The sequence below is a fragment of the Notechis scutatus genome, chromosome 2, assembly GCF_049901735.1.
Source record: "Notechis scutatus isolate UNSWTSFEM ecotype Mainland chromosome 2, rNotScu1.2, whole genome shotgun sequence".
Classification (NCBI taxonomy): domain Eukaryota; kingdom Metazoa; phylum Chordata; class Lepidosauria; order Squamata; family Elapidae; genus Notechis; species Notechis scutatus.
This window is the reverse complement of record NC_142010.1, coordinates 127,771,308-127,786,572: the sequence shown is the minus strand read 5'-3', so window position 1 is coordinate 127,786,572 and position 15,265 is coordinate 127,771,308. Positions and strand designations below refer to the sequence as shown.

General features: G+C 40.7%; 1 protein-coding gene across 2 annotated transcripts in view; it reads right to left on the bottom strand.

The window, feature by feature from the left end:
* KCNH3 (potassium voltage-gated channel subfamily H member 3) overlaps window positions 1-15,265 on the bottom strand; it is a 67,664-nt gene that overhangs the window by 34,057 nt on the left and 18,342 nt on the right. The window contains exon 2 of one of the 2 annotated variants that reach the window (XM_087956148.1): window positions 1,039-1,272. In XM_087956148.1, the coding sequence (XP_087812274.1) occupies window positions 1,039-1,272 (234 nt within the window). Of the gene's footprint in view, window positions 1-929; window positions 982-1,038; window positions 1,273-15,265 lie in introns of those variants that run through there. The other variant, XM_087956149.1, reaches the window with a different exon arrangement.

Sequence of the window (15,265 nt, the reverse complement as noted above, 5' to 3'; positions counted from 1 at the left end):
CTCTTTCCCTACTTTATCCACTTTCCTAAATGTTATTGGCTTTAATCTCTTCATTTAATAAATTATTAAGTTTATAAATTTCATAAAGTGTGTGTTTGTGTGTAGGTGGGTATATAAATGGACCCACTGCGGTATGCATGTGTATTAGTATGGTGATATCCACGCTCCACTCGCTGCCCCAGTGCTGGTATCCGCTTCTCACGGTTATTGAATAAACCTCTCCTCTATCTGTTGGCCTCCTTTACTCATTGGGTAGAGGATTGCACTCACCATCTGCTCTTAAAACATCTTTTGTGTTCACACAGAAGTGGGAGGGGTGGTGTGAACAAATCTCAGCATGTGTGTAGGTGTGTGATATGGGCATTCCTAAGCATGCTAAATAAAATAGCAGTCTTTTTTCCCCCCCAACTGCTTCCTCCTTGGCAATGGAGAGAGTCACATATCAAATATACATATAGGGGAGACAGACAATTCAATCCAGGGCACTGGTTTTGGGGTGCAGAGGCTGCCTTTTGAGCCCCTCCCCACTTTCAGTTGAAACAAAAACCCAGGGAGCGGGGTGGGGGACGGGACTCTGGAAAGCTGTTCCTGTTCATGCTGGACGTGAAGAAGAGAAATTGCTCTAAAGCCACTTTCAATGTTCTTCACACTTGAAATGCTTCCAGAAGGATCCCTGCTGCAAGAGGTCCAGATACAAAAGACAACAAGAGCGCTGCAGTTTTCACAATTGTGTAGAACAGGGAAGCAGAGCAACGCAACTTGCTTAGCCAGCCCGAGCCACTAACATTCGCTTGCTGCATAATATTAAAGATCTTCTTCTCCAGCTAATTTTCTCTTGAGCAATATTCATAGCACAAAAACACACAGAGAGAGAAGGGAGGGGGCGGGCAGGCAAGCAAACAGACAGACAGACAGACAGACAAACTCACTTTCTACATTATCTACTTCAACTTCCATTTTCCACTCCCTGGTACAAATTCTTCCCCCCACAAAGGTTCCTTTGCAATTCAGAGTTATGTTCTCAGAAACCGGACTCACCACTTTTCCTGTAGAGGATGAGCTCAGCTTTAAATTCCTTACGCTCGTCAAGGGCTTTGCGGATCTGGGTGCGCACCAGCTCACTGGTGTCTGGCCCATAGAGGAAGTTGCAGGCACAGCAACGTTGCATGACCTCAGCCCGGGAGAAGCCGGTCAGTTCACAGAAGCCATCAGAACAGTACACCACCGGAAATGCTCCCCGGACTTGGGCATTGCCCAGAACAAAATTACTGTCTGAAGAGAAAAAGAAAAGAAACGATGATCACTAGCCTGGCTATCCCAGCTATCTCAGAAAAAATCACTTTGTCCACCTTGTGCCCACTAAATGAGCTGGTCTATAGCTGGGTTTCCCAACCGTGGCAATTTTAAGACGTGGACTTCAATTCCCAGAGTTCCCAAGCAAGCATGGCTGCCTGGGGAATTCTGGGAGTTGAAGTCCATGTGTCTTAAACAGTGGTGGGATTCAAATTTTTTTACTACTGGTTCTGTGGGTGTGGCTTGGTGGGCGTGGCAGGAGAAAGATACTGTAAAATCTCCAGTCAGAAGTGGTATTTGCCGGTTCTCCAAACTACTCAAAATTTCTGCCACCAGTTCTCCAGAACTGGTCAGAACCTGCTGAATACCACCTCTGGTCTTAAAGTTGGAAAAATATGCTCTATAGCAGGGCTGTCAAACTCATGGGCCATGGGCCGGATGCGTCATGCATTGGCCACGCCCATGCCTGGTTTACGAAGGGGGTGAAAGTCACTATACATCACACGATGTGACAATGCAAGTTTGACACCTCTGCTCTATAGGTTTCATCTTTGAGACACCAACTTTCTGGACTCTTACCTAAATGTTGATATTGAATTGGAAAAGCACTGGTGTACTTTTTTCACTAAGACACATGACAGTTGATGGCTTGAATTAATTATGACTGCCCTGTAAAAATTTTGAACGGCCTAGCCTGAAGCAAGTATTGCAATGACCAGTCATGATTAGGATTGATATCTTAGCCAGTAATCCTGTATACACTTAGCAGTAAGACCCATTGAAATCAATAGGATTTACTTAACTTTTGGTGTAATATTACATTTCACTATATATCATATTTCTTAGTTTTCCAGGGTATTTGTAACCACACTACATGTTTATTAAGGACATAAATGCTGTTAGCATAATGTTTACATTTTAAAACAACTGCTACTATTAAGCACAAACATCCACCAGGATTGGGATGACAGAAGGCAAGAACCTTATTTAACTGCTTTCATTGTGATCCCAATTTTCTCCATTTCACCCAAACTGCAATTAGCTGAAAGAAATACTTCCTCTTATGGCTAGACATTGCCCCTAATATGGTAAAAAATAACAACAACAATGAAAATGAGAGATACCATTCTTAAGCCTTACGTACGTCGTTTTCTCATAGCAACTTTTTAGCGCCTTCTAGAGTCATCCAACCACTGCTTTGCCAAAATAGCAGTAATAAAAACAAGATTCTGTCAATGAAACATTCAGAAACTAAACTGAAACAAGCTTGGAGAGCAACCACTACCAAGATTTCTGTAACTCCAACAATGGCTGAATGCTGCTAAGAAGTTGGTTGAAGTCACTACCCAAGTTAGTTGGTTCATTACCACCAATATATATATATCAGACAGCTGATCAACTATTGAATAAACAAACGATTATATATATATATAATCCTTTGTTTATTCAATAGTTGATCAGCCTTCTGATGTCCTCCTGATATCTGTTGGATCATTAAAACCATGAAATGCAAGTGAGGAAGCCAACCATCTGTGTTGTAGGCAGAGGTGCTATTCAGCAGGTTCTGACCAGTTCTGGAGAACCGGTAGCAGAAATTTTGAGTGGTTTGGAGAACCGGCAAATACCACCTCTGACTGGATATTTTATAGTATCCTTCCCCTGCCATGCCCACCAAGCCACGCCCACAGAACCAGTGGTAAAAAAAATTGAATCCCACCACTGGTTGTAGGACTGCAGTTCCTTCCCATTTCAACTGCACCAGCTTAGGGTAGGTTGCTATCTTTACTGCTATGAATCAGCCTCAGTTTGTAAAGTGGGATTGAGACAACAGGTTATGATAGGAAGGAAGGATAGGAAGGACTGTGGGTCTTTGGTGCTCTCTGAGCTTGGTGGTTTTCTTGCAGATGTTTCATTACTACACCAGGTAACATCATCAGTGCATAGAACAGGACTGACTGGAATGTATCTCTGAGCGAGGTGTATGGAATAATAGCAGTAGCAGAGTGTAGATACTTCTGAGGGACAGACAAAGATAAGGAGACAGACCGTAATCCATGATAATCTATGACATATTAAATTTGTCAGTCTTTCAAATGCATGAAGCTCCAGTAAAAGCTTTGCTGGGGTTATTTATTTGTTTTGTTTGTTTATTTGCATCCTTCCTTTTATTATCTTTTACAAATACCTCAAGGCAGCAAACATATCCAACACACTTCCTCCTCCTATTTTCCCCATCGCAACAGTCCTGCAAGCTGAGTTGAGAAAAACTGACTGGCTCCAAATCATCCAGATGGCTTTCATGGTTAAGGTGGGACTGGAACTCACTGGCTCCCAGTTTCTAGCCTGGTGCCTTCACCACTAGACCATACTGGCTGAGGCAGGGGTTAGAAACACGACTCTCCAAGAAGACAGGCCATCAGCTGTAGACTGGGGGGCGGCGGGAATGGGAAGAGGGACAGAGAAACCATGGACTAGAGCTGGGATCTCAGGATGCCCTACATGCCTCATTCCCCAGATGCCTCACAGGGAGGGAGTGAAGCCACATTCTTAATTCCTTCCCCACTCGCTTCCCAGGAGTTGGCGCCATCTGGTGCGTCTCCAGTTTCTGACTATTTTTACCCTGTTTGTTCTGTGCAGAGTTTAGTCATCGCCTGCGGCAGCTGGACTCAAACCCCCAACTTCTCACCAGGCAGAAAAAGCCAAAGCCTATCCCCAGCCCTGCCTGATCCATTTGCATATATTTGAATAGGAAAAACAAAGCCCCGAAAGATAACACAGAGATGCTGGAGGGACATTTCCATATCCAGAGAAGAAAAAGGGAGACAAATCCAATTGGTCCGGAGAAGAAGGATGGAGAGAGAAGGAGATGGTGCAGAAAAGTGTAATTTAGTGACTAAAGCAGGATGAGGGAATGGAGGTTCTTAATTTTAGGATTCCTCAGAAATTCCAGGAAAGTTGGAAAGGTGCACACCTTTCCTGGTTGTACCTGAAACCTAACAACAAATACTTCCAATTGCCTAACTAACAACTCATTGAAATTGCAGTCAACATTAAAATAATTCAAAAAGCGATGACCCAAGAAAGACACAGAGGTTTGCACGTTATGAATGGAAGATAACAAAAGTTCGGGTATAAGCAAAACAAATTTGTTATATTTGTTAGATTGAAAGAGTACCGAAAACCATCTCTACAGTAGCAGACAAAGAGAGCTGTTCACAGATTATGGGTGGTGCCATAATCCGAATGTCTCTTTTGCATACTGTAAACACACCATGTTTTTTTTATACTGTGCAAAGACTAGGAGTCCAGTGCTTTATATAACTTTATATAGAGTTCCCTCCCTCCAACAAAAACTCTTTACTTCTGACAAAAATCCCCCCCACCCCAAATAAAAAGATCGCAAGGACAAAGGAAGATTGTACAATCTTTTTTCCTAACCAGGAAAAAAATACTGGGAAAAATGTTTGAGAAGACAGGGTCTGGAAGGAAAAAACATTGGCTACCTTCTTCTAGCTTATAGAAGATGGGTAGCATATAAATTCATTGTTTTAGCTCATAGTGAGATGGACAATATTTAATTTAAATTTAAACAAACAAATAAATAAAAATAAATAAATAGAAAATCTTGGAGCGCCAACAAGTTTCCCAGGGCCATTTAATATATCCACTAGTTAAACTAGATTGCTGAAGAACAGAAGAAGAACTTTCATAGCATGAATATTAAGTGTGGGAAAGAGAACCTGGATTGTATATGTGTACATCTGTGGCTAAAAGTGTAAAAGAATTATTTAAAGAGGACTACAACAAGAATCTGCCAAAACAGAAATCGCTTGAATCAGAACTTCCCATTTTGAGAACTTGTTATAGTCAATTGGTAAAATCAAAATCTTTGTGTTACAAAAGTAAGGAAAAGAATCTGCCAGACAAACTCAAGGTATTTTTTTAGCATTTTACTTGCTTCCTGTAAGATATTTTGAAAATAGACTCATTATTTGTAGGTTCTGACAATTGTTTCTAAAATAGTGGCTCTTGAGACAAACACGCTTGTAAAGTTGGAAAGGTACATTCAAGCTGCCAGCATTAAAGTAATAATCAGAATCTTGCATGTACAATAAAATAGTATATTTTCAAAACAGAGAACTCAAAGAGAGCTTTGTTTTAAGTGACATATTTTTAGCTAATTATCTAAATATTGAGAAGCACCGCCGGCTTCACGTTTAAAATTCAGTAGTAACAAATGCATCGAAGACCCAATAAATTCTGTTTCAAAAAGCTTCTCTGTGGCTCAAAAGCATATTTGTCAGATCCAAAGACTCCATCCACTCTTTCTGCAAAAGCAGCTCACTATTACTCTCTAAAAAATCCCTGGGTTCATGTCACTCCCTTTCTCTTTTGCCCAATCAGTGCAAAAGCATCAGGATGTTTGTCAAAAACTCAGCCTTTCCTTCTCTTTCACATCAAAAGGAGGATTGGTGTTCAAACCTGTAGGGAAGACAGTCTTTCAACCCACAAGAGAAATGGTGTGTGGGTACCAAGGCAATGTGACACCAGGGAAATGGCCCTATAACTAGTGGTGATGCAGTGCAACAGTGCAACTGATGGAGAAAACTGAACTGTTTTCAGAAACACACATATGAAGCTGGGACTGATAACACTTCTTGTAAAATAATAAATAAAATAAAGTAAAATATCAAAACAAAACAATAAATAAAAACAAAACAAAACAAAACAAAATATCCTAGGGCCACAGACCAAAATTCTACAGGCTTAAACTGGGTTGAAACAGTGAACCTGTGCTAGCTGGGAACTGTAGTGCTGTGTATGGAGTGCCTGTTAAAAATGCCCCTACAGGTTCACCAACAGAACTACAAACCCCAGATCCTTCAGGGAGGATCTGATGGGTCAACGGACAGAGGTACAGTAGATACATTAATATATCTTGAGCACAATCATCCATGAAATGGAGGTTTCCTCAGGGACTGAGGTGATTTCCAGGTTAAGCTGATGTTCTTGCTTCATTGGTTGAAGTTGCAGTTTCCATTGACGTAGGCAAAGGCCTCAGCCTCTTAGAAAGTATGCATTCAGATCAGGATTAAATAGCTCCCTTACTAAGGAGTCAGATGACACAATTGATATGGAAGATACTTAATTGGAATCTAATGGCTGAATAGTTGGAAAAACAAAGAAAAACCTTTGATTTCAGCATCCTTATTTTAACACTTTCTTCTCTGCAGAGCAAACTACTGATTAATAAATGCTATTGCTATAAAGTTGGAAAAGTGTGCCCCCATCCACAAATGTCAAATGGGGAATTTGGAGGGGGGGGGAGGGAGGGAGTGGAGAGGCTTTTTGCTTGACCAAAACTTAGTTGGGGAAAAATGGTATCAGGAAGGAGAAAGGGAAGAAGAGACACAATAGCAGTAGCACTTTCTCATTTTATATTTCAAATTTAAGCTCTTCCTCTCACTCTGGCAGATTATGGTGGAGGAAGCTTCATTTGACCTACAATTGATTTACTAACACAGTTTCTGACATTCCTGTATAAAATAAGGATAGCTACTGAACATGACATTTTTTAAAAATTAATTTTATAAAAAGAGTCCTAATGCTGTAATCCTTAAGTCCACATATTGTCCTGTCTCCAAGGAATTTGGTTCTTTGGAAGATTATTATAAAATCTTCTACTCTCTCCTGAGTCCAGATAGACGATCCATGGGTATGATCTATATAGGAAAAACTCTTATAAGATTGGGATATGTTTCAGTTTGGTTCTCAGATGTTTTCTTAACATAATTATCTCTCTATGTAAGTCATTTTAAGGGGAAGAAAAAGCTTAAGGTGGCTTAAAAATAGTTACACAGTCCTAGCACTCACAATGCAAGTGGAACATTTAGAAAGCAATTCAAAGTACTTTAAAATGAAACTCTCTTGGGTAAAACATCTGTTTGCTCTTTCTTTCAGTTTTCTATAGTACAAATGGTTTTCCTATGGAAAAAAATTAAACATTTGTCCTTATATATATGGGCTACAGATATAAATTTAGTCAGACAAGGGCATCTTGAGTTCTCTGCAATTGTGCAATTAAATTTATATCTGTAGCTCATATATAAGGAGAAATGCTTAATTTCCCCCCCATAGGAATGTAAAGCAAATTCAGCTTGGCAATTGCAGTGTTTTGAAGGCAAAATTAAGTTTCTGGATCCTTATTTTACCGATCTCAGAAGGATGGGGGGCTGAATCAACCTTGAGCCAGTCAGGATCGAACTCCTGACAGCGGTCAGAGTTAGCCTTGAAATACTGCATTCTAACCACTGCGCCATCATGGTGACTTACAACCTATCCTCTCACAATCTCCATAATCTGCATCTCCATAATCATGTGATCAAAATTTGGGTGCTTGGAAGTGGCATGTATTTATGATGGTTGCATATTTGAGTGTCATGTGATCATCAATTATGATCTTCTCAGCTGGCTTCTGATATGCACAGTCAAGCTGCTGGATTTGCTTAATGACTGCATGACTCACTTAACAATTAAAGTGTTTTGCTTACCCGTGGCAAACAAAACAAGATTATAAAATTGGCACAACTCACTTAACAACTGCCTTGCTTAGCAGTGAAAATTCTGTCCCAATTAAGATCATAAATTAAAGACTACCATACAGCCTAATCTAATAATAATGATGCTGAGACTCTGGAAAGAGTGCAGAAAAGAGCCACAAAGATGATTAGCGGGCTGGAGGATATAACATATGAGGAATGGTTGCAGGAATTGGGTATGTCTGGTCTAGTGAAAAGAAGGATTAGGGGTGGCATGATAACAGTGCTCCAGTATTTCAGGTTGAGGGGGTCAACCTATTTTCCAAAGTACTACAAGGGAAGGCAAGAAACAATGGATGGAAATAAATCAAGGAGAGAAGCAACCTAGAACTAAGGAGAAACTTCTTTACAGTGAGAACAACAGTGAAATGGCTTTCCTTCAGAGGTTGTGGGTGTGCCAATACTGGAGGCTTTTAAGAAGAGATTGGACAGCCATTGTCTGAAATGGTATAGGGTCTCCTTGGACAATGGGGTGGACTAAAAGACCTCCAAGGTCCCTTCCAACTCTGTTATTCTAAACTTCTGAAATCTAAAATCTGAAATTTCCTCTTCTTTATTTCTCACTTTCCATGATGTGGATTAGGGTTTAGGAATGAAGTTCCCGATCACCTGAAGTAATGAAACTTACAACATAGATAAAATAGCTTATGAAAATGTGTGCCATCAGTTACAAGGAACCTCCTAATCTAAAATATAGCCTCAAATGGAGCGTCAAATAGAATTTAATTTGAACTGTAACTTACCAACACTCAGCCTCAAGTCCATCAACCTGAGCTTTACATAGGGTCTATTCTTACATGATTCCAGACTGACAGTTTAATGCAACTTGGCTGCATTATTTATCCAAAGATTACTCCTCTCTTCATCATTAAAAATGTTGAGATTTATTAAAAACTGAAGTTTATTCTACTGTATATCCTAAGAGGCTGTTGGACACCAATTCCCAACAATACAGCCACGAATGGAGAGGATAAGAATAAATTCCAATAACACTCAGATAGCTATGAATGTCCCATCTTGATTCCAGAGTTCATTAGCTCAGCCAATTTTATCTCACCATCAACACTGCAGGAGACATAAGACTTGTTCAAGGTTGCACAGTGGGTTTTTATATTAATTAGGGGGAAAAAATAACACGTTTTTCAAATGTTTTGGATTACTAGTCCTGTAATTGCTCATCATTGTTCAGGCTAGCTGGGAGTGGTTGCCAGTCTCTTTCTTAGTTAGGAAACGTTTTTTGGGTTTCCCCCCCTCTCCTGTCTCATTCTGAAACCTTTGTGGGGTGGAAATATTAACACCCCTGAGTTTATCCAGAATGCATTTGCCTCCCTGATTATGTTATTATTGGCTAGTGGATGTGGCCTTCAGATCCCAATTGCCTACCAACTAGTGCAGAGGTGGTATTCAGCAGGTTCTGCCCAGTTCTGGAGAACCAGTAGCGGAAATTTTGAGTAGTTCGGAGAACAGGCAAATACCACCTCTGGCTGGCGTGTCCTTCCCCTGCCATGCCCACCAAGGCACGCCCATAGAACCAGTAGTAAAAAAAATTGAATCCCACCACTGAACTGATCATATGCTCATCCAAACATCTACTTTTGGCAGGACCTACCAGCTTTCTGAACAAACATTCCTGATCTCAAAATATGTACTACTAGAGCAAGGGTGTCAAACTCACATCATCACAGAGTCATCATGTGGGTGTAGCATGACTTTTTTTCCACTTTGCTAAACTGGGCGTGGGTGTGGCCAGCACACGGTGCATCCGGCCTGCGAGTCTGACATCCCTGTCCTAGAGGAACCCACTTCTCTCCAAAATCCTGGATATCTCCCCTTCATATAGAAAATTCTCATTTTAAAAGTCTCAAAAGTATGTATGGGTAGTCCTTGACTTACAACCGTTCATTTAGTGACCATTCAAAGTTTACAATGGCACTGACAAAAAGGTGACTTATGACCATATTTCGCACTTACAACAATTGCAGTACCCCCCCATGGTCACATGATCAAAATTCCAATGGTTGGCAACTGGTTCATTTAAAAAAAACAACGAAATACATTTTTTTAATTTTTGTTTCTTTAAATACATCATTGGGTGAACAGTATGATTCCAGGTCATTTAACAGTTCAAAAACAAACAAGACCCTAATTTCATATCCTGATATTCATAGTATTAATTTTCTTATTTAGATTAATATTTGTACATGTTATCCATTTTTTATCATTCAAGATTCTCATACATTGCTTTATAGAGATCTCTGAATTCTTAATATAATTTTTAATACAAATTCTCTTAGTTACAACAGCACTGAAAAAAGTGACTTATGATCATTTTTCACACTTACGACCATTGCAGCATCCCCATGGTTATGTGATTTACATTTGGCTGCTTGACAACTGGTTCATATTTATGTTAATTGCAGAGTCCTGGGGTCACGTGATCTCCTTTTGCAGCCTTTCTGACAAGCAAAGTCCATGGGGAAGCCAGATTCACTTAACAACTGTGCTACATAAATAAACGTAATAAATGCAATGATTTGCTTAACAACTGTGGAATGAAAAGTTGTAAAATAGGACAAACACACTTAACAAATGTTTCGCTTAGCGAGATAAATGTTGGACTCAATTGTGATCGTAACTCGAGGAGTACCTATGTTTTTCATCCCATAGGCCAGCCGGTTCAATAAATTATATTTCTGAGCTGTTGCAAAACTACCTTTAGGGAAGATTAAAGGACTCCATCAGAAATGTGTCTGTTTCAAAAGTCCTCTTGTGTTCATCACTATCCTTAACAGCCTTCCGTTCAACATGGCAGCTTCAATTAGGAGCCAAAGAGATTTCCCACTAATTTATCACCAAGTACATTTACTATCCAGTCCCGTCAAACAAAATACAAGTTATACCCTTTTCGCCTCCCAAAAGTCAGTGACAAGAAGAGCAGGAGAAAGCAGGAATCTAAAAATAGATTTTGCCAGGCATTCATTTCAAGCTGGTTTCTGCCAGTGCAGCACTTTTGGAAATCACCGGAAAGTTCTGGGCATTTCGAGACTGTCAGAGAAATCGGAATGCTCCAGGGGATTTTTTTTAAAATGGATTGCACAGAATTCCTAAAGGATCCAGCCTTTTGTCGGAACATGGAGTTGAGTCCTTTCTGCTGGAAGATCATCCGTGTTTTTTCACATTTCTGGCTTTTGGTTCCAGGTACTACAGCACATCCGCAAAGCATCAAAACAAAAGCTGAAACCCATATTTGCAGCCCCAACTGTGTAATGAGGACTTGCACTTTGTGTGCTGTATTTCAGACATCCAGTCCAATTATTTTCATTTTCTTTCTGCAGTAGCATGCAGTTTATGCTCCAAAACACACCAAGTAGAACATTTTTAAAGGGCAGGGACATGCCAGAACCAGCTTTTATACCAATTACCCATTGATGGAACTTAAACCGTGTTAGGGAAAGGCTGGTTTTTTAAAATCAATTTTTGTCCTTTGTTTAACTGCAGTTAAACAAAGGATTACCTCATACAGGTAATCCTCGATTTACACCCACAATTGAGACCAAAATTTCCGTTGCTGAATGAGATGGTTATGAAGTGAATTTTGCCCCAATTTTACAAACTTTCTTGACACAGTTGCTAAGTGAATCGCTGCAGTTCTTCAATTAGTAACCCGGTTGTTAAGTGAATTTGGCTTCCCCATTGGCTTGTCAGAAGATCACAAAAGGTGATCACATGATCCCTGGGACACCGCATATGAGCCAGTTGCCCATTTTGATCATGTGACCCTGGGGATGCTACAACAACCATGTGAAACACAGTCATAAGTCGCTGTTTTTCAGTGCCATTTTAACTTTGAACGATCACTAAACGAACTGTTTAAGGACTTACCTTTACATGTGCTAGAATAGCCCTTCCTAGAATAGCCATTCCAGTAGCCCTTCTCCTGTTGGCAATGCAGCCCTTTCAGCAGTCCCAGGAAGCTGCCACACCCATTTTTCAGGTGACCCCGAGGATACAGATAAATCCCCAAGTGGCCTCAATGACTCTCTGAGTGCCAACAACCAGATGACTGCAAAGAATATAAATCCTTCCATTCCCCAGCAGACAGTTGGGGAAGAAGCTTCTTGGATGAGAAGTGTAATATTTTCAAAGAAGAAAAAACCACAAGAAAATCCAATTGCTTTTTGGGAAAAAAACACCGTTGGGACAGCCCTTACAAATTCCCAACCAACATCACCCTGTACCAACATGACCCAACACCTGCTGCTGGAGAAATCTGGCCCATTGAATACATTGAGGGGCTGATTGAGGTGTCGGTAGCAATTAATTTTTCTGATTTTAGGTTGCCTTATTTTTCTTGCCGATTCATTTTTATACAGTTCTGCTGGGACCCATCCCACATGAAATATTTCCCTTTTTTTGTTTTTTGTTTTGCATCACAGTGGCACTGGGTAGAGAGAAAAGCCATTCCATCTGCTTTGCAACAGAAGTTCTAACATTACAAAAGACTGCTGCAGGCAACTACCTATAATTACCTACATGCTTAAGGCTGAAATGATAATCAGCGCATCAGATGAGGAAATAACTCTATAAATAGCTGTTCCTAGGCCATAACTTTTACCCAAAGACCTTGCACTACACTCACAGGTTGTTTTAGTTCACTGATAGGGTTGCTATTGGTTTCTAATGTCCATCCAAAGCTGAAATTGTGCCAAGAAAATTGGCAGTGTGCAACCCGTGCAATTTACACCGATGAACTGAAAGAACAGCCGCAAACAGATGCTTCTTCCCAATAACGTGTTCCTCTTCTACTAGTTAAAGGAAGAGGACAAGGAGGATGGAAATTCCACTTCCTGAGTAGAGCCAGTTTGGCTGAATGGTTAGGGCACCAGGCTAGAAGCCATGGGACTGTGATTGGGTGGGTGACCTGGGCCAATCATGCTTAACTCATTTCATGGGGTTGTTGTGGTGGGGAAAATAGGAGTGTTGGATAGGTTTGCTACCTTGAGTTATTTATCAAAAGAATAAAAGTGGTGGCACTGCATTCAAAAGAATGCAGTGGTTAGAATGCAATATTGCAGGTTAATTCTGCTGATTGACAAGAGTTGAACGGCTCAGGGTTGACTCAGCCTTCCATCCTTCCGAGGTGGGTAAAATGAGGAGCCAGATTGTTGAGGGCCATATGCTGATCTGTAAAACCACTTAGAGAGGGCTGTAAAGCACTATAAAGCGGTATATAAGTCTAAGTGCTATTGCTATTAAAATGTTTTTTAAAAAATATTATTCCACTATCTAGACAGTTTGGCAGGTGTTGCACTTTTCCAACTAAGTGGAAAGGAGGAAGGTACATGCCCTAATATCACTGAATGCCTTTCCTGTGCTTGTAAATAGCCTTTAAAACAAAAGGACAACACTCTAAGCCAGGAAATAGTCTTTCATTCAAGAGAAAGGATACCTCCCCAAACCAAGTTAGCTCGCTATGGTAGCACTAGTGCTGCAGCTGCTCTTTTCAAGCACTCCCTTCCTTCCTTCCACCTCTGAGCAAGCTTCTTAATTGTACAAGTGACCCTACAAAAAAGCCACTCCCCACCCCCCAAGAAAGTCTCTACTTTGAGCCAAACTGTCTTGAAGCCCCTTGCTCCCCCTTGCTTTGCTATACACCATTTTTGAGCCATGATGCAACTATTTGAAATTAAGAGGCAATTAAAATATGGGGGGGGGGGGTAAGCAGAAACCCCCGCTTTCTGCTGCCTGTTTAAACTGCACCACACAGCTCCTCACTACCCTCTAATTATACCCAGGGTGACAGCAGCTTTCAGGCTCTGCGTGCATCCGTTAGATCTGCTTGACTTGGTGCCTACGAGAGCTCCGAGACCTGCTCTGTAATTTGCCTGCTGCTGTTACTCACTATTAGCAGTGTGGGGTGGGGTGGGTATTTATAGAGCAGCCGGTTGCTGGTGGGATCCTTGTGAAGTCATCTGATGAAATGCAGGGGGGGGGGAGAGGTAAAGGGACAAAGGTGGCCACGCAGGCCTGCACCTTCCATGAGCTTGTCAATCCTCTTTTTTTTTTTTTTGCAAAACCAGGCACAGTAGGCAACAAAATGGCAGGAGGAAACAAGTGACTTGTAGCCCTGGAGAGTCAAAGACATGGCTCATGAAGAGCTGAGAGTCGTCTAGGTTTTGCTGTGCTACTGTCAACCTAAACCTTATTATATCAGAGAAGCCCCATCTTTCTCTGCTGCTCCTCTTTGGCTCTTGGTCTCCACAGTGGCTGCCCTTCGTTAGCTGGTTCTCTTCTAGTAGCCTGCTATTTCACAGCGTGGCTTCTTCCAATCAGCATTTATTCTCAACTGCCTCCCAGGCAAGGGAAATTTTTAGACAGAGAGTCCTAGAAATCAGTCCTCACACTGACATGGAGTTATTGGGGGAAAAAATAGATCTTTAAGTTGGCCTGGCTAAGAACAAAGGTATTCTTCAGTTTGAAAAATACCTATCAAGGAGGTTGAGCCAATTCTCAGGAAGGGACTATTCTACAGCCAGATTTGAGTTGGTGACTTTATGGCCAAATACGGGTGTTTCCATCACCTGCCGTATCATGAGAAGACATGTGTATGTGGTATTCCAGCGATTGAAGACGCTGCTCATGTTTTCTTTGATTGTCAATGAAATGCCCCTCTTGGGCTTAAATACTTAGCATCCTTATTTGAAAGAATAGCCCACTGGGACCTGAATCGCAAATTGTCCTATTTCCTCCTAGGAACTAATCTATGCATTGTGAGCAGAACTGCTAAGTTTATAGTTAAGGCAGTTGAGTTAAGAACCCATAATATCAAACAGATCAGGTTATCCTGTAAAGGTGGCATATTTACCTGAAAGTTGGTTCTTTGTATTCACCACGTATGTATTTTGTTATTGTATTACTTTGTCTGGGCATTAGATCTTGTATTTTATTTTGATTGTGTATTTTTGATATGGTCGTAAGCCTAATCAGTCGACAAACTAAACTACTAGTAGATTGTCTCGTTTGTCACACTTCAGATTAAGCTTTGATATTTTCTCCACCCTACCACAATGCTACTTTATAATCACGCCTGCACAAATGAATACATCAACATTATTTGCATCATGTAGTACAAAACTGATGCAGAGAATTGTTAAGACATCAGCTGGAGATTTTGATTCTGCATTCACAGCTATTCAACTGGAATATAAAATCTATTAGCCCCCAACAGTTATACATTACACATCTATTGTAAAAACATAAGGATGGAAAGTACTCATTTTGAAGATAAGCTTCTAATTGTTATGACTGCAGGGAAGAAACATGTTGTGTAAGAGACACTTTTAGAGCAGCCATGGCACACACATCTAACAAGC